Source organism: Oncorhynchus tshawytscha, linkage group LG24, assembly GCF_018296145.1.
Source record: "Oncorhynchus tshawytscha isolate Ot180627B linkage group LG24, Otsh_v2.0, whole genome shotgun sequence".
NCBI lineage: Eukaryota > Metazoa > Chordata > Actinopteri > Salmoniformes > Salmonidae > Oncorhynchus > Oncorhynchus tshawytscha.
This window is the reverse complement of record NC_056452.1, coordinates 5086943-5112278: the sequence shown is the minus strand read 5'-3', so window position 1 is coordinate 5112278 and position 25336 is coordinate 5086943. Positions and strand designations below refer to the sequence as shown.

The following is a 25336-nucleotide window of genomic DNA, read 5'->3' as shown; positions in this document are numbered from 1 at the left end:
AATGAATATGAATATGAATTGGGTGGGTTGAGATTATTAAATATAAAAGCACTAAATCTTTCTCGAAAAGCTTCACTTATTCAAAAGTTTTACTTGAATCCTAAATGGTTCTCAAGTAGATTACTAAGAAAAGCTCATCCATTGTTTAAAAATGGCCTTTTTGCCTTTGTGCAGAATGCCATGTCTCTTTTTCGATTAATTGAAAATGATACTTTTTTCAAAGTATCTCTCCTTTTCAAACAAGCATTGCAGAGCTGGCTACAAATTAAATTTAAACTCCCTGAAAATATATAACAAATATTACAGCAAATATTATGGGTTGAACTCAAATGTGCTGGTTGATAAATGACCTGTATTTATGGGAAAAATGTTTGAAAAGGGTATTTTGTTCTTCAATTATATTGTACATTTGAATGGTAGAGTTATGTCTTTCATGGAGTTATCAGTTATGTTCCTGCTTAATCCAAGTGTCCTTGTCACGCCCTGGTCAAAGTATTTTGTGTTCATCTTTATGTATTTGGTCAGGCCAGGGTGTGGCATGGGGTTTTTGTAATTGTGGTGTGTTTGTCTTGGGGTTTTGGTGGTGGTATTGGGATTGTAGCTTAGTGGGTTGTCTAGCAAAGTCTATGGCTGTCTGGAGTGGTTCTCAATCAGAGGCAGATGCTTATCGTTGTCTCTGATTGGGAACCATATTTAGGCAGCCATATTCTTTGAGTTTGTCGTGGGTGATTGTCCTTAGTGTCCTATGTGTACTCGTTGTTAGTTTGCACCAGATAGGCTGTTTCGGTTTCGTTTATTGTTTTTTGTAAGTTCGTGTTTTTTTGTTATATTAAACATGGATCGCAATCGACACGCTGCAGTTTGGTCCGACTCTCTTTCATCACCACTAGAAAACCGTTACAGAATCACCCACCACCAACGGACCAAGCGGCGTGTCAACAGGCAGGAGCAGCCGAAAAAGGAGATGCTCACCAAGGATTTCTGGTCATGGGAGGAGATCTTCGACGGGAGAGGACCCTGGGCTAAACCAGGGGAGTGTAGCCGCCCAAAGGAGCAACAGGAGAAGAGGCAACAGAGGCAGCAGCAGCAGGAGCAGCAGCAGCTACAGTGGGAGAGGTTGCACCACCTGGAGTTATGGACATGGGAGGAGGAATTGGACGGTAAAGGACCCTGGAATGAGCCTGGAGATTATTGTCGCCCCAAAGCCGAGCGGGAGGCAGCAAAAGCAGAGAGGCGGCATTATGAGGAGCTAGCACGGCAGAGCGGATGGAAGCCCGAGAGTCAGCCCCAAAAATTTCTTGGGGGGCTTACAGGGAGTATGGCTATGCCAGGTAGGAGACCTGCGCAAACTCCCTGTGCTTACCGGGGGCTGGAGAGACCGGGCAGGCACCGTGTTATGCTGTGGAGCGCACGGTGTCTCCAGTGCGGGTGCACAGCCCGGTTCGGTATATTCCAGCTCCGCGTATCGGCCGGGCTAGATTGAGCGTCGAGCCAAATGCCATGAAGCCGGCTCTACGCATCTGGTCCCCAGTGCGTCTCCTTGGGCCGGCTTACATGGCACCAGCCTTGCGCTCGGTGTCTCCGGTTCGCCTGCATAGCCCAGTGCAGGCTATTCCACCTCGCCGCACTGGCAGGGCAACCGGGAGCATTCAACCAGGTAAGGTTGGGCAGGCTCGGTGCTCAAGAGCTCCAGTGCGCCTGCACGGTCCGGTCTATCCAGTACCACCTCCACACCCCAGCCCTCCGGTAGCAGCTCCCCGCACCAGGCTTCCTGTGCGTGTCCTCGGTCCAGTACCACCAGTACCAGCACCACGCATCAGGCCTACAGTGCGCCTCGCCTCTCCAGCGCTGTCGGAGCCTTTCTCCTCTCCTGCGCTGCCGAAGTCTCCCGCCTATCTAGCGCTGTCGGAGCTTTCCTCATCTCCAGCGCTGCCGGAGTCTCCCGCCTGTTCAGCGCAGCCAGAGCTGCCAGTCTGCATGAAGCAGCCAGAGCTGTCAGTCTACATGAAGCAGCCCGCGCTGCCAGTCTGCATGAAGCAGCCAGTCTACATGGAGCAGCCAGAGCTGTCAGTCTGCATGGAGCAGCCAGAGCTGTCAGTCCGCATGGAGCAGCCAGAGCTGTCAGTCCGCATGGAGCAGCCAGAGCTGTCAGTCCGCATGGAGCAGCCAGAGCTGTCAGTCCGCATGGAGCAGCCAGAGCTGTCAGTCCGCATGGAGCAGCCAGAGCTGTCAGTCTACATGAAGCAGCCCGAGCTGCCAGTCTGCATGAAGCAGTCAGTCTACATGGAGCAGCCAGAGCTGTCAGTCCGCATGGAGCAGCCAGAGCTGTCAGTCTACATGAAGCAGCCCGAGCTGCCAGTCTGCATGAAGCAGCCAGTCTACATGGAGCAGCCAGAGCTGTCAGTCTGCATGAAGCAGCCAGAGATGTCAGTCTGCATAGAGCAGCCAGTCTGCATGGAGCAGCCAGTCTGCATGGAGCTGCCAGTCTGCATGGAGCTGCCAGTCTGCACGGAGCTGCCAGTCTGCACGGAGCTGTCAGTCTGCACGGAGCTGTCAGTCTGCACGGAGCTGTCAGTCTGTAAGGAGCTGCCAGTCTGCAAGGAGCTGCCAGTCAGCACGGAGCCGCCAGAGCGGTCAGTCTGTAAGAAGCCGCCAGAGCTGTCAGCCTATATGGGGCAGCTAGTGCCGCCAGTCTGCCCAGCGCCGCCAGTGCCCCCAGTCTGCCCAGCGCCGCCAGTCTGTCCAGCGTCGCCAGTCTGCCCAGCGTCGCCAGTCTGCCCAGCGTCGCCAGTCTGCCCAGCGTCGCCAGTCTGCCCAGCACCGCCAGTCTGCCCAGCACCGCCAGTCTGCCCAGCGCCGCCAGTCTGCCCAGCGTCGTCAGTCTGCCCAGCGCCGCCAGTCTGCCCAGCGCCGCCAGTCTGCCCAGCGCCGCCAGTCTGCCCAGCATCGCCAGTCTGCCCAGCGCCGCCAGTCTGCCCAGCGCCGCCAGATCTGCCAGTCTGCCCAGCGCCGCCAGATCTGCCAGTCAGCCAGACTCTTCCAGATCTGCCAGTCAACCAGACTCTTCCAGATCTGCCAGTCAGCCAGACTCTTCCAGATCTGCCAGTCAGCCAGACTCTTCCAGATCTGCCAGTCAGCCAGACCCTTCCAGATCTGCCAGTCAACCAGACTCTTCCAGATCTGCCAGTCAACCAGACTCTTCCAGATCTGCCAGTCAACCAGACTCTTCCAGATCTGCCAGTCAGCCAGGATCTGCCAGTCAGCCAGGATCTGCCAGTCAGCCAGGATCTGCTGAGACCACCAGCCAGCCAGGAGCTGGTAGATCTATTTACCGGCCTGAGCTTCCTCTCACTCCTGAGCTTCCTCTCACTCCTGAGCTTCCTCTCACTCCTGAGCTTCCTCTCACTCCTGAGCTTCCTCTCACTCCTGAGCTTCCTCTCACTCCTGAGCTTTCTCTCACTCCTGAGCTTTCTCTCACTCCCGAGCTTCCCCTCAGTCCCGAGCTGCCTCGGTCCCGAGCTGTCCTTCAGTCCCGATCTGCTCCTCAGTCCAGTGGGGTTCTGGGTGAGGACTACTAGGCCATGGTCGGCGGCGAGGGTGGACTATCCAGGGACGAAGGGAGAGGGGACTAAGACATTAAAGGAGTGGGGTCCACGCCCCGCGCCGGAGCCGCCACCATGGACAGACGCCCACCCGGACCCTCCCTATTGTTTTGAGGTGCGTTCGGGAGTCCGCACCTTAGGGGGGTTCTGTCACGCCCTGGTCAAAGTATTTTGTGTTCATCTTTATGTATTTGGTCAGGCCAGGGTGTGGCATGGGGTTTTTGTAATTGTGGTGTGTTTGTCTTGGGGTTTTGGTGGTGGTATTGGGATTGTAGCTTAGTGGGTTGTCTAGCAAAGTCTATGGCTGTCTGGAGTGGTTCTCAATCAGAGGCAGATGCTTATCGTTGTCTCTGATTGGGAACCATATTTAGGCAGCCATATTCTTTGAGTTTGTCGTGGGTGATTGTCCTTAGTGTCCTATGTGTACTCGTTGTTAGTTTGCACCAGATAGGCTGTTTCGGTTTCGTTTATTGTTTTTTGTAAGTTCGTGTTTTTTTGTTATATTAAACATGGATCGCAATCGACACGCTGCAGTTTGGTCCGACTCTCTTTCATCACCACTAGAAAACCGTTACAGTCCTACCAATTGATTACAGCATTACCCCAAAAATAGAGGAGGCAGGTGGCAGCGGGAAGAGGTAGGAAACTGGTCTGTCTGCCCAATATAAAGGATCAAAACTTGCAGAGGAATAAAACTAGCATTTTTCTTTAATAGAAATATGTAACTTTCACACATGAACAAGTCCAATACAGCAAATGAAAGATAAACATCTTGTTAATCTACCCATCGTGTCCAATTTAAAAAATGCTTCACAGTGAAAGCACAACATATGATTATGTTAGATCACCGCCTAGTCAAAAAAACACAGACATTTCTCCAGCCAAAGATAGGAGTCACAACAAGCAGAAATATAGATCAAATTAATCACTAACCTTTGATGCTCTTCCTCAGATGACACTCATAAGACATCATGTTACACAATACATGTATGTTTTGTTCGATAATGTGCATATTTATATCCAAAAATCTCAGGTTACATTGGCGCCTTACGTGCAGTAATGTTTTGATTCCAAAACATCCAGTGATTTTGCAGAAATACTCATAATAAACAATGATAAGAGATACAAGTGTTATTCACAGAATTAAAGATAGACTTCTCCTTAATGCAACCGCTGTGTCAGATTTTTAAAAAACTTTACGGAAAAAGCATAATCTGAGAACGGCGCTCAGAGCCCAATCCACCCAGAGAAATATTCGCCATGTTGGAGTCAACAGAGGTTAGAAATAACACTATAAATATTCACTTACCTTTGATGATCTTCATCAGAAGGCACTCCCAGGAATCCCAGTTAGACAATAAATGACTGATTTGTTCCATACAGTTCCATAAAGTCCACAATTTATGTCCAAATAGCCACTTGTTGTTAGCGTGTTCAGCCCAGTAATCCATCTTCATTCATCTGTCATAGTTGAAGTGTACCTATGATGAAAATTACAGGCCTCTCTCATCTTTTTAAGTGGGAGAACTTGCACAATTGGTGGCTGACTAAATACTTTTCTGCCCCACTGTATATGTTGCATAGAAATCCAAAGAGGGTGGCCAGCAGAGATAGGTGGGATGGGCTGAGGGAACCTGAGCTTTGGAATGTGGAATTGGAGACAAGTGGGAGTGGAGTTGCTGGGCAGGAGATAGAATGACAGTCAAAGATAAAGTTTTTAAAAAGTCAAAATTAAACATAATCAAAAGCTGATGCCATGCATGCGTTTGGACACACTCTCATTCAAATACACACATACACGGACACACACATATAGCGGGCAGAACAAATATTTGATAACCTGCAAAATCGGCTGTGTTTCCTACTTACAAAGCATGTAGAGGTCTGTAATTTTTATCATAGGTACACTTCAACTGTGAGAGATGGAATCTAAAAGCAAAATCGAGAAAATCACATTGTATGATTTTTAAGTAATTCATTTACATTTAACCTCTTGGTGTTAGGGGGCAGTATTTTCATTTTTTGAAAAAAAAACGTTCCCGTTTTAAACGGGATATTTTGTCAGGAAAAGATGCTAGAATATGCATATAATTGACAGCTTTGGATAGAAAACACTCTAACGTTTCCAAAACTGTAAAGATATTGTCTGTGAGTATAACAGAACTGATGTTGCAGGTGAAAGCCTGAGAAAAATCCAATCCGGAAGTGCCCCAGGTTTTGAAAGCACTGCGTTCCAATGACTCCCTATTCAGCTGTGAATGTACCATCAACAAGCTTACGCTTTCTACGTATTCCCCAAGGTGTCTACAGCATTGTGACATAGTTTTACGCATTTCTGTTGAAGAATAGCCGTAGGCAGCCACATTGCGTAAGTGGTCACATGGTGGCTCCGAGAGAGATTCTTGTGTAAAATACAGAGGTAGCCATTACACCAATCGGTCCTAGTGAAAAACGAATTGTTCCGACGGATATATTATCGAATAGATATTAGAAAAACACCTTGAGGATGGATTCTAAACAACGTTTGCCATGTTTCTGTCGATATTATGGAGCTAATTTGGAATATTTTTCGGCGTTGTGGTGACCGCAATTTCCAGGCGATTTCTCAGCCAAAGTGAAGAACAAACGGAGCTATTTCGCCTACAAAAATAATATTTTGGGAAAAATGAACTTTGTCTGTCTACCTGGGAGTCTCGTGAGTGAAAACATCTGAAGTTCATCAAAGGTAAACGATTTAATTTGTATGCTTTTCTGATTTCCGTGACAAGGTTGCCTGCTGCTAGCAAGGCATAATGCTATGCTAGGCTATGATAAACTTACACAAATGCTTGTCTAGCATTGGCTGTAAAGCATATTTTGAAAATCTGAGATGACAGGGTGATTAACAAAAGGCTAAGCTGTGTTCCAATATATTGCACTTGTGATTTTCATGAATAGGAATATTTTCTAGGAAGATTTATGTCCGTTGTGTTATGCTAATTAGTGTCAGATGATGACAACGGTCCCGTTCACGGGATGGGGTGTCGCTACAGGTTAAGCACGAATTCCGCTAGAATCCCGTTAGCGGGATTGATTTGTTAACATCCAGTGAAATTGTAGCGCGCCAAATTCAAACTACAGAAATATTGATATTTAACCTTCACAAAAATATACGGGTAATACATCAAAATAAAGCTTAACTTCTTGTTTATCCAGCTGCTGTGTCAGATTTCAAAAAGGCTTAACGGCGAAAGCAAACCATGCAATTATCTGAGGACAGCGCCCCGCATATAAACACATGAAAAACATATTTCAACAAGGCAGGTGCGACACAAAAGTCAGAAATAGCCATATAATAAATGCCTTACCTTTGAAGATCTTCTTCTTTTTGCAATCTCAAATGTCTCAGTGACACATTGAATGGTCGTTTTGTTCGATAAATTCCTTCTTTATATCCCCAAAATGTCCATTTATTTGGCGTGTTTGATTCAGAAATACACTGGTTCCAACATGACTACAAAGTATCTAATAAGTTACCTGAAAACTTGGTCCAAACATTTCAAACAATGTTCCTAATCCAACCCCAGGTATCCTAAAATGTAAATAAACGATAACATTTAAGACTGAATAAACTGTTTCTAATACCGGATAAAAACAATGTGAAGCTCGCTCCAGTTCACGCGCAACAAAAGACTAAAGCCCTTCAGAGTGACACCAACAAAGAACAGCCCTACTTCTTAATTTCTCAAAAGAAAAACATAGAACAATTCTAAAGACTGTTTACATCTAGTGGAGGCCATAGAAACTGCAATCTGGGCCCTAATAAATCAGGTCTCCCATAGAAAACCATTGGAAAACACAGTGAACTCAAATGTTTTTTCCCTGGATGGATTGTGCTCGGGGTTTTGCCTGCCAAATCAGTTTTGATATACTCACAGACATTATTCTAACAGTTTTAGAAACTTCAGAGTGTTTTCTATCCAAATCTACTAATTATATGCATATCCTAGCTTCTGGGCCTGAGTAGCAGGCAGTTTACTTTGGGAACGCTTTTCATCCGGACGTGAAAATACTGCCCCCTATCCCAGAGAGGATTTATGCAAGTCAACAAGGTCTTCTGAGATCTCTTTGTTCGGGGCATGGTTCACATCAGGCAATGCTTCTTGTGAATAGCAAACTCAAATTTTGTGAGTATTCTTAATAGGGCAGGGCAGCTCTAACCAACATCTCCAATCTCGTCTCATTGATTGGACTCCAGGTTAGCTGACCCCTAACTCCAATTAGCTTTTGGAAAAGTCATTAGCCTAGGGGTTCACATACTTTTTCCAACCTACACTGTAGATTTTTAAATTATGTATTCAACATAGACCAGAAAAATACAATAATTTGTGTGTTATTAGATTAAGCACACTGTGTTTGTCTATTGTTGTGACTAAGATGAAGATCATGTTATGACTAATTTATGCAGAAAGCCAGGTAATTCCAAAGGGTTCACATACTTTTTCAGGCCACTGTAAATAGTGCCAGACGTGCACTCAAACATATACAGTTGTCCTTGAGGTACTTTGTTTTTTTGCATTGTTGTTTTCTGTTTTCTTTTGACTTTTTTCTGATGAGTTCATTTTCTTGGTTGTTGGTGCATTGGGGAGGGTTCTTGGGGGTGGAGAATGGAATTCATTTTATATGTATATATATAAATGTCATTCTTGGGGGGTAACTTTGGTAGGGCTCTCAGATGATTGAGGGACAGCTGTGGGGAACTGTGAGAGGGATCTTGGGAGGGTTCGCGTCCCCATTTTCTTTGGCCTAGTTGGAGTTCTGTTGACGTGCCCTTGAGCAGGGCGTTGACCATGGATGCTTCTGTGTGTTGCTCTAAATAGGAGTTTGTTGGATGACTGGTGGTATTGTTGTTCAGAGGCTTCACTGCAAGTATATTATTGTATGTTTTGGATATTCAAATACAATTTTTAAATGTACAAAAAAAAACTGACACCAGGTCTGGTGGCATAACAGCGATTAGCCATAACAGAGATTTATTGGCAACAATCTGTTTCTGCACTTTGCTAAAAGTGGCCCAGAATGAAGTCAATAATTGTCCGATTTTCGGACAAAACCAACATCAAAATAGAAGTGCTAAGCAACACTTGATTTAAAGTGTGCATAAATGCTCTGCACATCAAATTTGAGATCAGAATTCTAAGACCGACAGTATTACAACACTTTTTTAGAACATTATACTGTATGTGACCCACCGAAATAGTGTTAACCTAACACTTTTCAAAGTGTTCATAAACTGGGTGTTGCAAATTACAACTTAAATGAACACTTTATTTGAGTTGGGGGTGGGTTTATCATTGTATGTTGTAAAGCTGTATTTGCATATTTCCCAGCATGCCTTTCAAGTGAATGTGAAATATAATCACCCATGCTTGTGTTTGTTCGTGACAAAGATATTATTGTTGCATTCAATAACTTCTAGTCATGAAGCTTTCACCAAGTCACTGCCTCAGTTATTATGTTTGAATTAAACTTAAACCCTTTATTACCATACCGTGTTGTCAGAACATGGTCACACACCTTTTCCACATTTTGTTGTGTTACCTGAATTTAAAATGGATTCAATTGCAATGTTATGTCACTGGCCTACACACAATACCCCATAATGTCAAAGTGGAATAATGTTTTTGAAATGTTTACAAATTTATAAAAAATGCAAAGCTGAAATGTCTTGAGTCAATTATTCAACCTCTGTTATGGCAAGCATAAATAAGTCCAGGAGAAAACATTTGAATAACAAGTCACGTGCATGGACTCTGTGTGTAATAATAAGGTTTAACCCCCTAGTTACATAACAAAAAAAGCCTCAACAAAAACCTGTCAGTTTAAGCAAGAGATATCAAGTTTTTTTGCATTTGATGCTTCCAAATCCATTGCATTTGCCAGGTGGCAAACCTAGAGCGATGTTTGTCAGACCATGAGACATCCCAAAAAACATCTGTAGCGTTCAAACGGTTGGACCTACAAAGTATTATGACCACTCTGTGGAAAGGGAGACTCACGAACACGATGGCAATTTGCTTTATAATACCCACAAGTGTCATAGGACTTGTCTGCAGGTAACCGGTACAGGTTTAAAAAAACGAATGAAAGTAGTTTTGTGCCTACCCCAAAAAGGGGTTAAATACTGTATGTGAATTTAAAAAATTTTTTTTTTAGGACAGATACTTCAAAACCTTGTTTCTTAAGTAAACATGTTTTACTGTCCTTTTTGACATTATGAATGTGTCATTCAATGCATTTCTATGGGCTTTAGTAGTAAAGGCCTAAATCAATATTTTATCAAATCATTTGTATAACCCTTTCTACAAAGGGTTCTATATGGAACCCAAAATGGTTCTACCTGGAACCAAAAAGGGGTCTACCTGGAACCAAAAAGGTTTCTCCTTTGGGGACAGCCGAAGATCCCTTTGGAACCCTTTTTTTGAGTGTGTAGAATCAACACTCACAACTCTTTTTACCTGAGAGCCAAGATTTTAACACTTACAAATTTGCTGTGTGGGGATTTGAACTTGCAACCTTTTGGGGAACTGTCAGGGCTTGGACTCTACAAGGTGTCGAAAGCGTTCCACAGGGATGCTGGCCCATGTTGACTCCAATGCATCCCACAGTTGTGCCAAGTTGGCTGAATGTCCTTTGGGTGGTGGACCATTCTTGAAACACACAGGAAACTGTTAAGCATGAAAAACCCAGCAGCGTTTCAGTTCTTGACACATTCAAACCAGTGTGCCTAGCATCTACTACCATACCCATTCAAAGGCACATCAATATTTTGTCTTGCCCATTCAACCTCTGAATAGCACACGTACACAATACATGTCTCAATTGTCTCAAGGCTTAAAAATCCTTCTTTAACCTGTCTCCTCCCCTTCATATACACTGAATGAAGTGGAGGCTTTAACAAGTGACATAAATAAGGGATCATAGCTTTCACCTTGATTCACCTTGTCAACCTATATCATGGAAAGCTAAGGTGGTCCTAATGTTTTTTTACACTCAGTGTACCACACAGTCTATAAACAAGAGGAAACAGGCCTAATGAGCAGCATTTCATGGCATAAAAGAAAAACATGGTGAAGAGAGGAAAAACAGGATGGTTATTCATAACCATCACAGCAGTAAAGAACCCTCCCTGATATGCAAATAACCATTTGGTGAAAATGGTTACACATATACCCCTCACCCCTGACAAAGTACCTATCAAGATTTTTTTTCAAAGAGTGTACTTATCTTAAATATACGGTTGAAGTCGAAAGTTTACATACACTTAGGTTGGAGTCATTAAAACTCGTTTTTCAACCACTTCACAAATTTCTTGTTAACAAACTATAGTTTTGGCAAGTCGGTTAAGACATCTACATTGTGACACAAGTCATTCTTCCAACAATTGTTTACAGACAGATTACTTCACTTATAATTCACTGTATAACAATTCCAGTGGGTCAGAAGTTTACATACACTAAGTTGACTGTGCCTTTAAACAGCTTGGAAAATTCCAGAAAATGATGTCATGGCTTTAGAAGCTTCTGATAGGCTAATTGACATCGTTTGAGTCGATTGGAGGTGTACCTGTGGATGTATTTCATGGCCTACCTTCAAACTCAGTGCCACTTTGCTTGACATCATGGGACAATCAAAAGAAATCAGCCAAGACCTCAGAAAAAAATTATAGACCCCCACAAGTCTGGTTCATCCTTGGGAGCAATTTACCGCATTCATCTGTACCAACAGTGGTACGCAAGTATAAACACCACGGGACCACGCAGCTGTTATACCGCTTAGGAAGGAGACGCGTTCTGTCTCCTAGAGAGGAACGTACTTTGGTGCAAAAAGTGCAAATCAATCCCAGAACAACAGCAAAGGACCTTGTACCCATTTCCTCCAGCATCTTCACAAAAGTATCTATATCCACAGTAAAATGAGTCCTATATCAACATAACCATTCTGCCTCTGAACAAGGCAGTTAACCCACTGTTCCTAGGCCATCATTGAAAATAAGAATTTGCTCTTAACTGACTTGCCTAGTTAAATAAAGGTAAAATAAAAAATAAAATGAAAAAAACCCTGAAAGGCCGCTCAGCAAGGAAGAAGCCACTGCTCCAAAACCGCCATAAAAAAAGCCAGACTACGGTTTGCAACTGCACATGGGGACAAAGATTGTACTTTTTGGATAAATGTCCTCTGGTCTGATGAAACAAAAATAGAACTGTTTGGCTATAATGACCATTGTTGTGTTTGGAGGAAAAAAGGGGAGGCTTGCAAGCCGAAGACACCATCCCAACCGTGAAGCACAGGGGTGGCAGCATCATGTTGTGGGGGTGCTTTGCTGCAAGATGGACTGGTGCACGACACAAAATAGATGGCATCACGAGGAAGGAAAATTATGTGGATATATTGAAGCAACATCTCAAGACATCTGTCAGGAAGTTAAAGCTTGGTCGCAAATGGGTCTTCCAAATGGACAATGACCCCAAGCATACTGTACTTCCAATGTTGTGGCAAAATGTCTTAAGGACAACAAAATCAAAGTCTTGGAGTGGCCATCACAACGCCCTGACCTCAATCCTATAAAAAAATCTGTGGGCAGAACTGAAAAGGCGTGTGCGACCATGGAGGCCTATAAACCTGACTCAGTTACACCAGCTCTGTCAGGAGGTGGAAGGCTACCCAAAACGTTTGACCCATGTTAAACAATTTAAAGGCAACGCTACTAAATATTAATTGAATGTAAACTTCTGACCCACTGGGAATGTGATGAAATAATAAAAGCTGAAATAAATCATTCCCTCTACTATTATTCTGACATTTCACATTCTTAAAATAAAGTGGTGATCCTAACTGACCTAAGACAGGGAATTTTTATTCGGATTAAATGTCAGGAATTGTGAAAAACTGAGTTTAAAGGTTTTTGGCTAAGATGTATGTAAACATCTGACTTCAACTGTATTTAAATGTCAAGTTAGAATACAATAAGAAAGGCTGGTTCTTTAATCTCACCTTTTGAAGCTGCAGGCCGCACTGAGGCCTGGGGCAAGATTTAGACATCTGCCCAGAGGAGTTGATTCCGCACTCCCTCAGGTTCCAGCTCTCAGAGAATTGCGTCTGTAGCTTTTCCCTGTGTCTCCTGCAGAGGGAGAGAGGCCATACTGAGTTTAATACAAAGCCCCACCTTCAGCTTTCATGATCCTCAGATACAGTATGCCTACTGCACAGTATATTGCTCTGGGTTAGAGCTTTGTGTCCCTGGCTCTTGTACACTGATCCACTGCTGCATTCACGTCTTACAGGTGCCTCGTCACTGCTTGATGAGATTCTGTTGTCCAGATTATCCAGCTCTTTGTACGCACAGTCACAGGGTGCAAATCAAATGTGTGTAATCAGTTCTATTGAACTGTTAACACTGCTTTAAACTGCACCCCTTTTGCTACATGGTGAATGTTGTCAATAACTATGGTAATTTTCATCCTGTTCATTCCACCCATGACAAGGCTCAATTATTTTGCAGCCATGTTAAATCATTTGTAATCAAGCAGCCAATGGATTATAGTGGTGGCTGCTTTAAGGCAAACCCTTCAATGTTCCAAAGCCAGTAATGGCCGTTATACTATTGTTACATTGTAATAATTGCAGAGAGCCAGGGTAGTGGCGAAGGAAAGGTGCTCGGAGTGGAGAGGAAGAAGCAGTATTTTCAAAGTGAAGGTTTATTAATCAAAGTGATGTTGCATAAAACTTCTGTTAGGCACACAGGCATTTGTTTACACCGTGCTGTGAAATTTGAATGCTGATTGGTTAAAACCGCATTCCAGCCAGTGTCTATTCCACAAGTTACCACCGGCTAAATCTATGACGTTAAAATGCCTATTTACCTTGTTCCATCTGACTGCTCAATCCACTCTCTCATCAGCCCAGCCAAGCAATTTATAAACTTGATCTCCACTATAAAAAGCATCTAGACATTATCTTACATTTCCTTTAGACTAACATTTTTTTTCAACAGCGGAGATTTGTATAAACCTTGCTCTCTGTCTCTCTGACATTTGCAACATTGTTTCAATATTCAAATTCTATCTCCAGCTATCCCATAGTAAATAACGTGTTGGAAGTTGGGCAGACAGAGTTTCTCAGCTCAGCCAGGCATAATTTCTATGGATGTATACAAATAAATGTCAATTGAAAAAAGGTCAAATGAAATGAAGTGCAGCTAGTTTTCAATTTGTCCACTTTCAGTTTGAAATGATTGTGCTGGCTGTGTTTATTGACTAGCTCCTGCTCTGAACAACAGCACCTCATTAGCTCATTGTTATGGATGTATTCAAGTAAAGTCACTAGAAAACAGCTTAAACAAATGCAAATGCAGCTACTTTGCTGTTATTCTGGTGGACGTGACTGTTAGCTGTAATTGGCTAGCTAGCAAGCAAAGGATGAGAATGCTGCCAGCCAGTATGGTAATTGAACATTTAGAACGAGTGACTGGGTCGCGTCCATAGATACAGAACAAAGAGACTGAACGACTCTTGCAACCGAACCGATAGAACGAATGACCAGCCGGCTTGGGTATCAACCCTAGATTTATATCTTGTGGAAAGATGAATTAGTATGAATACATTCCTCAAAATAACGTTTTTAATTAAAATGTCAATCATTATCATCATTTGAATATGTTGTTATCGCAGTGATAAGATCCAACCTCATGCAAATTTCAGCAATGCGACTTTATGATAACCGAGTAGACAGCTTAAGCAGCTTAACAGTAACACTGCTGGATAGGCTACCACTAAAATGCTGTTGTGCATGCTTTTCGAAAGAAAATCACATGATGGGAGATTTTGGTGATAAAGTAGTGGCAGGTAGTGAGCGATGTGAATTGACAGAAAGAGACAGACACTGGTTTGAAACCTTTTTTGGTTTGTCTTGGCTGTGTGCTTAGGCTATTCCATGCAACAATTTGCCCAGAAACTGAAGATCTCGTACAACGCTGTGTACTACTCCCTTCACAGAACAGCGCAAACTGGCTCTAACCAGAATATAAAGAGGAGTGGGAGGCCCCGGTGCACAACTGAGCAAGAGGACAAGTACATTAGAGTGTCTAGTTTGAGAAACAGACGCCTCACAAGTCCTCAACAGGCAGCTTCATTAAATAGTACCCGCAAAACACCAGTCTCAACGTCAACAGTGAGGAGGCAACTCCGGGATGCTGGCCTTCTGGCTTGGTTTTTGCTCTGACATGCGTTGTCAATTGTGGGACCTTATATAGACAGGTGTGTACCTTTCCAAATCGTGTCCAATCAATTGAATTTACCACAGGTGGCCTCCAATCAAGTTGTAGAAACATCTCAAGGATGACCAATGGAAACAGGATGCCCCTGAGCTCAATTTCGAGTCTCATAGCAAGGGGTCTGCATACTTATGTAAATAAGGTATTTCTGTTTTACATTTTTATACATTTGCAAAAATGTGGTTGCTTTGTCATTATGAGGTATTGTGTGTAGACTGATGAGGAAAACAATTAATTTAATCCCATTTTAGAATGAGGCTGCAACGTAACAAAATGTGGAAAAAGTCTGAATACCTTCCGAATACACTGTATATATATATGTGTATATATATGACATAGAGTATGTTTGTGAAACTACAACTACATATTTACTGACTGTGATTTTTATTTGAATGTTGCGTTTTGTATTTGTTAACCTCTTTTGTTTGTGACTTGCTACTTACAGTGGGGCAAAAAAGTATTTAGTCAGCCACCAATTGTGCAAGTTCTCCCACTTTAAAAGCCCTTTTTCCCACCTTAGATTGTAAGATCTTGTTATTGTATTGTTGCTGTTTAGCACTACAGAGCTTTACGTTAGTTTGTATTTTTTTTTTCTTGGTGTATATTAATAAAGGAATTAGGCGTACATAATTCCTTTATTAATATACACCAAGAAAAAAACCCAAATACAAACTATTTTGCTCGTGGTCCGATCGTTCAAACAACGAGCGTAACAGAAGATCCCACCACAAACGGACCAAGCAGCGTGGTCAGGAGGAGAGGACACGAGGAAACCCGAGACAGTGGAGAGGGACGAAAGAGTCCGACGAAAGAGTTTGGAGGGTTTGGAGTCTGGAGCAAGACAGTCGCTTTGAGGAGTGTGTGACCCTTCAGGCACCGTGCTTTGCTGTTACACGTACTGTGTCTCCGGTACGTATCCACAGCCCAGTGCGTGCTATGCCAGCTCCACGCACCCGGTCTCCTGTACGTCTCCCCAGCCTGGTAAGCCCTCTGCCAGCTTTATGCACTAGGCCTCCAGTGCATCTCTCCAGCCCGGTGCGTCCTGTGCCAGCTCTACGTATCCGGCCTCCAGTGGTGATCCATGGCCCAAAGCCTCCAGTGATGATCCATGGCACGAAGCTTCCAGTGATGATCCATGGCACGAAGCCTCCAGTGATGATCCATGGCACGAAGCCTCCAGTGAGGATCCACAGTCCGGACCCTCCAGCGATGGTCCCCAGTCCGGAGCCTGCAGCGACGGTCCCCAGTCCGGAGCCTTCAGCGACAGTATGCAACCTAGAGCCTTCAGCGGGGGTTCCCAGTCCAGAGCCGCCAGCGATGGTCCCAAGTCCGGAGCCTCCAGCGACGATCCCCAGTCCGAAACCTCCAGTGAGGATCCACAGTCCGGAGCCTCCAGCGATGGTCCCCAGTCCAGATCCTGCAGTGACCGTCCCCAGTCTGGAGCCTGCAGCGACGGTCCCCAGTCTGGAGCCTCCATAGACGGTTCCCAGTCCGGAGTCCGCGACAACAATCTACGGTCCGGAGTCCGCAACGACATTCTATTGGTTCGGAGTCCGCGATGACAATCTACGGTCCGGAGTCCTCGACGACGATCTACGGTCCGGAGTCCGCGACAACGATCTACGGTCCGGAGTCTGCGACAACAATCTACGATCGACGATCTCCGCACCAGAGGTGCCACCGAAGTAGGGGGAGCCTCAAGCGGAGCGGGGTCTGCGTCCCGCACTGGAGCCTTCACTGAGACAAGATTCCCAGCCGGACCCTCCCCTATAGGTTCAGGTTTGCAGCCGGAGTCCAAACATTGGGGGGGTGGTACTGTTACGCCCTGACCTTGGAGAGCCTTTTTTGTTCTCTATTTGGTTAGGTCAGGGAGTGACTTGGGTGGAAAATCTATGTTTCTATTTCTTTATTGGCCTAGTATGGTTCCCAATCAGAGGCAGCTGTCTATCGCTGTCTCTGATTGGGGATCATACTTAGGCAGCCCTTTTTCCCACCTTAGATTGTGGGATCTTGTTTTTGTATTGTTGCTGTTTAGCGCTATAGAGCTTTATGTTCGTTTATATTTGTTATTTTTCTTGGTGTTCATTAATAAAGGAATGATGTACGCCTACCACGTTCAAATCCTTCAAACAACGAGCGTAACGAGGACAAAGCGATCTTCTGTCAGAAGATGGGAATAAAAGGCAGGATCATGTGGACAACACTTAGGAAAGCAAAGCAACTCAATCATTCATGCTGTGGGTTTAAATTGATGCACAATGTACTTTAGTAAAAAGTTCAGTGTAAATTAAGTTTGATTGTAGTTGAATGATGATATAATGATTGGGATGTTTAGGCTATTATTTGGGGAGAGAAATATGATGGTGAATCTAGCGATGACAAAAAGTATTTTTGTGGTAGTTGAAGAACTATGTAGAATAGGTTCATATATAGAGGCTAACAGTGGTCATTGAAAAGTATATTTCCTGAAGAAAACGTGGTGTGCTTGCAAGCTTGAAATGTTATAGTAGTGATAGTACCTGCAGTAGTAATGGTGGTGACTGTTTGTTGTTGATAGTAGGTAGATGAAAATATTGATTGATTGGTTGGTTGATAGGATAGCCTGAACATGTGAAAGTTGGTTTGGTGTGTCACGCCCTGACCTGAGAGAGCCTTTTTATGTCTCTGTTTTGGTTTGGTCAGGGTGTGATTTGGGTGGGCTTTCTATGTTTTGTTTTCTATGTTTCTTTATTTCTATGTTTTGGCTGGGTATGGTTCTCAATCAGGGACAGCTGTCTATCGTTGTCTTTGATTGGGAATCATACTTAGGTTGCCCTTTTTTCCCTCCTTCAGTGTGGGTAGTTGACTTTGTTAGAGGCATCATAGCATAAGTTAAGCTTCAAGGTCGTGTCTTTGTTTTGTTGTTTTTTTGACAACATTTAACAAATAAAAACAGAAATGTACGCTTACCATGCTGCACCTTGGTCCGCTTCTTACGACGCCCGTGACAGAACTACCCACCACCAAGGGACCAAGCAGCATGGCCAGGGGGAGCAGGATTCCTGGCCCGGGAGAGAAGAGAATGGAGGACATCTTGGACATGGGAGTCCGGGGCCCGCAACGAGGCTGCCCAGTCCGGGGCCCGCAACGGCCCGCAACGAGGGTGCTCAGTCCGGAGCCCGCAACGAGGGTGCTCAGTCCGGAGCCCGCAACGAGGGTCCCCAGTCAGGGGCCCGCAGCGAGGGTGCCTAGTCCGGGGCCTGCAGGTAGGGTGCCCAGTCCGTGTCCCGCAACGGGGGTCCTCAGTCCAGAGCCCGCAACGAGGGTCCCCATTCTGGGGTCGGCAGTGAGGGTCCCCACACCAGAGGCGCTACCAAAGTGGGGTGAGCCAGAGGTGGAGTGGGGTCTACATCCAGCACCAGACCCGCCACCGCGGATAGATGCCCACCCGGACCCTCCCCTATAGGTTCAGGTTTTGCGGCCAGAGTCCGCACCTTTGGGGGGGTTGGGGGGGGGGTACTGTCACGCCCTGACCAGAGGGCCTTTTTATGTCTCTATTTTGGTTAGGTCAGGGTGTGATTTGGGTGGGCATTCTATGTTTCTTTATTTCTATGTTTTGGCCGGGTATGGTTCTCAATCAGGGACAGCTGTCTATTGTTGTCTCTGATTGGGAATCATACTTTGGAAGCCGTTTTTCCCTCCTTCAGTGTGGGTAGTTGACTTTGTTAGAGGCATCATAGCCTAAGTTAAGCGTCACTGTTGTTTCTTTGTTTTGTTGGCGACATTTAACAAATAAAAACAAAAATGTACGCTCACCACGCTGCACCTTAGTCCGCTTCTTACAACGCCCATGACATGGTGTCTCTAGCTTGAACGGTTCAAGAGGAACAATTATTGTTGTGGGTATTATATGCTTATATATGCACATTTGAGTAGTTATAATTAAAGTCGGTGGTGGTCAGTAAATGTGTTGTTGTTGTCAGGAGTTGTGTGGCTGTGGTCAGTAATTTAATGGTTCAGTAATTGTATTGGTCTGTAGTTTAGTGGTTGTGGTTACTAGCTGTGGTCAGCAGTTGTGTGGTTGTGGTTAGCAGTTGTGTACTTGTGGTCAGTAGCTGTGGTCAATAGTTGTGGCCAATAGTTATGTGGTCTAGTAGTTGTATGTTTGTGGTCACTAACTGTGGTCAGTAATGAATCTTCTAGCTTCTGACATGACTTAATGCAAAAGACAGCACTTGATGAGTTACTTAAACAGCTCTATCTATTGTTTGGTTGAAGCTATTCCTAATTCTTTCAGTTTTGAAAGCAGAGTAAGATTTCATACCCTCCAAGTTTTTGTCTGACTTGTTGGGGGAGTTTGGCAGTCGTTTGGAAATAGTTTGTGGGAAATGTGTTAATGTGTTATTGCAGTTACTGAAAAAGCTGTATCGTTATATACGTAGCAGTTAGTTCCGCAAACAGAATTGAATAGCAGAGAAGTAGATGATGATGTCATACCCTCTCACTGTTTGTCTAACTTGTTGGGGAAGTGGTAAAAATGTCTGCTTTTTATAAAAAGTTAGAGTGTTGTTAATGTGGTTACTAAAACAGTTGTAACTTTTTTTATCAGAATAATACATTTTGTTCCAAGGTTAGATTTGAAAAGCAGAAAAGTAGAGGAAGATTTCATATGCGCTAACTTTTTGTATAAGTTGTTAACAAAATGGTCAAAGTAGACGATTTGTGTAAAAAGTTGCATTGTTGCAGTTACAGTGAATGGAATGTTGGAAGTGATGTCACAATGGGCAGATTTAGAATGTTGACAAATAAAATAACTTTAAAAGTATAAAAGCTATCAAAAAGTTACACAGTTGTCCTGGCCAGTCTACACATTTTAAAGTTTGATCTGCGTTTCTAGGTTAAATGCTGTAAGAGGAGTAGCGTGCTTAATAATAATAAAGTCAGAAGTATGTTGAAGATTTAAGTCAGGGCTGTTGCTTTGCCAAGCTCCACAACAAGAAGTACGTCAAAGATGTACAATGGGGACTTTTGCTTTGAAAGCCCCACTAAAAATAGTTACAGTTCCAGTAAATACCGATGTGATAGCAGCTGGGTCTACTTTTTAAATGAACCAGAAAAAAAGGAGCCAGTGAAATGTCTCACGTCCTTTTTCGTCTCTGCTGGAGCTACCATATTGAGTCATTGGGTGTGACACACTAGTTCACAGACGAGACATTATATTGACCAGATACTCTGGGGGCCACTCTAACAATTATAATAAATGTCTTCAAAAATGGAAGCCAGTCAGGAGGAGGCAAGATGAGGTGGCACCATTCTAGCCAATGAGAGGGCAGATACGAGTGTGAACTACACGCACAACAGTTTCCACTAGTTACCACCGCCACAAAGTCAAAATTGGCTATATCGTAATAAATAAATAAAATTAAAGTTAGGGTTAGGTGTAAGTTTAGCAGTGTGGTTAATGTTAGGTTTAATATCACATTTTAACTTCTTATGGCTGGGGGCAGTATTGAGTAGCTTGGATGAATAAGGTGCCCAGAGTAAACTGCCTGGTACTCTGTCCCAGTTGCTAATATATGCATATTATTTGTATATTTGGATAGAAAACACTCTGAAGTTTCTAAAACTGTTTGAATTATGTCTATGAGTATAACAGAACTCATATGGCAGGCAAAAACCTGAGAAAAAATCCAACCAGGAAGTGGGAAATCTGAGGTTGGTCGTTTTTCAACTCATACCCTATTGAAGATACAGTGGGATATTGGTCATGTTGCACTTCCTAAATCTTCCACTAGATGTCAACAGTCTTTAGAACCTTGTTTGATGCTTCTACAGTGAAGTGGGGACAAATGAGAGGGGAATGAGTCAGAGGTCTGCCAGAATGCCTTGAGCTCGTGACACTTGTTCACGTGAGAGCGAGCTCTGTTCCATCGAAATTCTACAGACAAAGGAATATTCCGGTTGGAACATTATTAAAGATTTATGTTAAAACATCCTAAAGATTGATTCTATACTTCGTTTGACATGTTTCTATGGACTGTAATGGATCTTTTGGACTTTTCGTCTGCTCGTGCGTCATGAAGTTGGATTACTGGGCTGAACGGGCTAACAACAAGGAGGAATTTGGACATAAATGATGGACATTATCGAACAAAACAAACATTTATTGTTGAACTGGGATTCCTGGGAGTGCAATCTGATGAAGATCATCAAAGGTAAGTGAATATTTATAATGTTATTTCTGACTTCTGTTGACTGCACAATATGGCGGATATCTTTATGGCTTGTTTGGTCTCTGAGCGCCGTACTCAGATTATTGCATGGTTTGCTTTTTCCTTAAATCTTTTTTGAAATCTGACACAGCGGTTGCATTAAGGAGAAGTGTATCTAAAGTTCCATCATAACACTTGTATTTTCATCAACATCTATGATGAGTATTTCTGTAAATTGATGTGGCTCTCTGCACAATCACTGCATGTTTTAGAACTACTGACGCGCCAATGTAAAATTAGATTTTGATATAAATATGCATTTTAGCGAACAAAACATACATGTATTGTGTAACATGAAGTCCTATGAGTGTCACCTTTGATGAAGATCATCAAAGGTTAGTAATTAATTGTATCTATATTTCTGCTTTTTGTGACTCCTCTCTTTGGCTGGAAAAATAGCTGTGTTTTTCTGTGACTTGGTGGTGACCTAACATAATAGTTTGTGGTGCTTTCGCTGTAATGCTTTTTTGAAGTCAGACACTGTGGCTGGATTAATGAGAATTTCATCTTTAAAATTGTGTTAAATACTTGTATGCTTGAGGAATTTTAATTATGAGAGTTTTGTTGTTTTGAATTTGGGGCCCTGCACTTTCACTGGCTGTTGGCGAGGTGGGACGCAACCATCACACATATCCCAGAGAGGTTAAGAAGGAAAGAAATTTCACAAATTACGTTTTAATGAGGAACACCTGTTAATTGAAATGCATTCTAGGTGACTAACTCATGAAGCTGGTTGAGAGAATGCCAAGAGTGTGCAAAGCTGTCTTCAAGGCAAAGGGTGGCTACTTTGAAGAATCTCAAATACAAAATATATTTTTAGTTGTCTAACACTTTTTTGGTTACTACATGATTCCATATGTGTTATCTCTATATGTGTTGCCCGGGGGGGCAGGTAGCCTAGTTGTTAGAGCGTTGGACTAGTAACCGTAAGGTTGCATCAAATCCCTGAGCTGACAAGGTAAACATCTGTTCTGCCCCTGAACAAAGCAGTTAACCCACTGTTCCTAGGCTGTAATTGAAAATAAGAACTTGTTCTTAACTGACTTGCCTAGTTAAATAAAGGTTAAAAAAAATCTCAAGTGTTGTTAACACCCCATGGTTCCCACTGGTTAGTGTTCATAGATAAAACACCTAAGTTCTTCTGACTGGCATGGAAGTGGGTAGAGCCTTCAGAGGTGTACTAGGGTATTTGGTGCAGTGTGATTAAATGAGAGATTGGACAAATGGTGTCCTATCCTAACCTGTTGTAGGCAGGTATGAGTATGAGAATGTGACATCTTCACAGTCAGAAAAGGTAAATTAAATAAATAATAGGAAATAGATGCAAAGATAAAAAATAAAAAAATAGATTTTCACTCTTCTCACTAATGGCAAATGAATATTGTTTTTATATTTAGCTACCTGTTTTTGTTGTTATGAATACGTGTCATCATTTATTCCCCATTGGCATAAGCTACGTATGCCTTCTTGCAATGCAAATACTTAAACCACAAGAAATTGTATATATGCATGGTCTAAAGCAGTGTTTCCCAACCCTGATCCTCGAATACCCCGAACAGTACACATTTTTATTGTAACTGAACAAGCACAACTGATTCAACTAATCATCAATCCCTCAATGAGTTGAATGAGGTGTGTTTGTCGAGGGCTACAACAAAACTGTACACTGTTGAGGGTACTCCAGGACCAGGTTTGGGAAACACTGGTCTAAAGGAAGAGGATAAGCACATTCTCAATTCAAGTTCAGTTTTTTTTTTTAAATCTCCACTTTTGCGTGAACTGGAGCAACCATTTTTTTGTGCGTACGCAAAATGTACAAATAAGGTCCCAGGGCTGCACCTCTACCTTCCTATGCTAATGCAGGCCGCTGCTCCCCAGACAAAGGCACTGGATCTCAGTGCTTGAGGCGTCACTTCAGACACCCTGGTTCAAGTTCAGGCTGTATCACAACCAGTTGTGATTGGAAGTCCCATAGGGCGGCGCAGAATTGGCCCAGCGTCGTTCTGGTTTGGCCGGTGTAGGCCGTCATTGTAAATAAGAATTTGTTCTTAACCTACTTGCCTAGTTAAGTAGGTTATTTAAAAGGTTAAATAAATAAAATAAAAGGCTGGTTCATGCTTTTGTATCTTACAGTTTAGGTCCAATGATGATACAATTGTCCCTCTGTTGTTTGGTGGCATCCTTAGCTACCTGGTGTAACAATCACTCACTTGTTGCGGCAATAGAGAGCCATGCACGCCACTCCGAGAAAACTGATTCCTGAGGCGATGCTGCAGATGGACATCACCTGTCTCTGGTAAGTCTCACGGCTCTCTGTGGAGACACAGACAAAACATATGATGTTAAAGCCACATTCTGTATATTCATGTAGAGTACCATGAAATGGAGTTAGTAACACACACAATAGTAATTGTAGGTATTGTGGCTCTCTGTAGAGACACACTCGATATGCATGTAGAGTACCATCAGAGTGAGCCACCAACAAAAATGATAAATCCTCGATAGTAACACAGACAATAGTAATGGTCGGTCTCGTGACACAGACATGAAGCATTTTAAAGCCAAACTGTAAGATGTGCATTAACTGCCTTCAGAAAGTATTCATACTCCTTGACTTATTCCACATTTTGTTGTTTTTCGGGCTGAATTCAAAATGATTAAAAAGTATTATTTTTCTCCCACATCTACATACAATACCCATCATAACAAAGTGAAAACATGTTTTTAGAAGTGTTTGCAAATTTATTGAAAATGAAATACAGAAATATCACATTTTTAAGTATTCACACCCCTGAGTCAATATGTGTTAGAATGGACTCCAGAGTGGCGCAGTGGTCTGAGACACCGCTTCTCAGTGCAAGAAGTAGTAGTTGGTTCAGTACTTGGTTCAAATCTAGGCTGTGATTGGGAGTCCCATAGGGCAGTGCACAATTGGCCCAGTGTTGTCTGGGTTTGGCCTGGCGTAGGCTGCCATTGTAAATAGAATATGTTCTTAACTGACTTGCCTAGTTAAATAAAAATAATCACCTTTAGCAGTGATTACAGCTGTGAATCTTTCTGTGTAAGTCTCTAAGAGCTTTGCCCACCTGGGTTGTACAGTATTTGCACATTATTCCTTAAAGAAATCGTCAAGTTGGTTGTTTATCATTGCTAGACAACCATTTTCATGTCTTGCCATAGATTTTCAACTGTAACTAGACCACTAAAGAACATTCAATGTTGTCTTGGTAAGCAAATCCAGTATATATTTGACCTTGTGGTTATTGCCCTGCTGAAAGGTGAATTTGTCTCCCAGTGCCTTTTGGAAAGTGCTTGAAATGTACTGCTCGATTGAGGGACCATACAGATAATTGTATGTGTGGGGTACAGAGAAGGTTGTCATTCAAAAATCATCTCAAACACTATTATTGCACACAGAGTGTGACTTGTTAAACAAATGTTTACTCCTGAACTTATTTAGGCTTGCCATGACAAGGAGTTGAACACTTATTGAATCAAGACATTTCAGCTTTTCATTTTTAATTCATTTGTAAAAATTTCAGAAAACATTGACATTGACATTATGTGGTATTGTGTGTAGGCCAGTGACAAATCTACATTTAAATCAATTTTTTAATTCAAAATGTTGCAAAGTCATGGGGTATAAATACTTTCTGAAGGCAGCGTCCCACTGGCCACAGATGTCAATTCAACATCTATTCCACGCTGGTTCATCGTAATTTCATTGAAAAGACGTAGAAACAACGCTGATTCAACCAGTGTGGGATAATATCAAAGATAGCCACTAACAAAAACAATGGCGTAAAATATAAATGCAACCCTAAGTACAACTGAACCAAAGTGATTTGCCATCTGTTTTAGGGCTCAACATCCAACAGGAGGGAGGACACTCACAAATATGTGAAACAACTCACAAATGTGAGTCAACTCACAAATGCAATGCATGTCACAAATGTAAGATGCAGTTCACAAATGTAATCTGTGAAGTCATAAATGTCATATTCACAAAAACATTTTTGACCACTGTTGTGTTTGCAATGTAAGAAAGATCTTTGCAAAATATGCTGTGTAAACCAGAAATCTATCTTGCATTTATTTGCTCATCATCATTTGTTTTTGTTGATGATGGCTCTTTTGCTTTGGATGATGACATAGAGTTATGTTTGTGAAAC

General features: G+C 42.9%; 1 protein-coding gene across 1 annotated transcript in view; it reads right to left on the bottom strand.

The window, feature by feature from the left end:
• nrg3b (neuregulin 3b) overlaps nucleotides 1–25336 on the bottom strand; it is a 414103-nt gene that overhangs the window by 26200 nt on the left and 362567 nt on the right. The window contains exons 5-6 of the mRNA XM_024386324.2: nucleotides 23375–23477; nucleotides 12636–12762 (exon numbers count right to left, since the gene is read on the bottom strand). Coding sequence (XP_024242092.2) covers nucleotides 12636–12762; nucleotides 23375–23477 — 230 coding nt within the window. The remainder of the gene's footprint in view (nucleotides 1–12635; nucleotides 12763–23374; nucleotides 23478–25336) is intronic.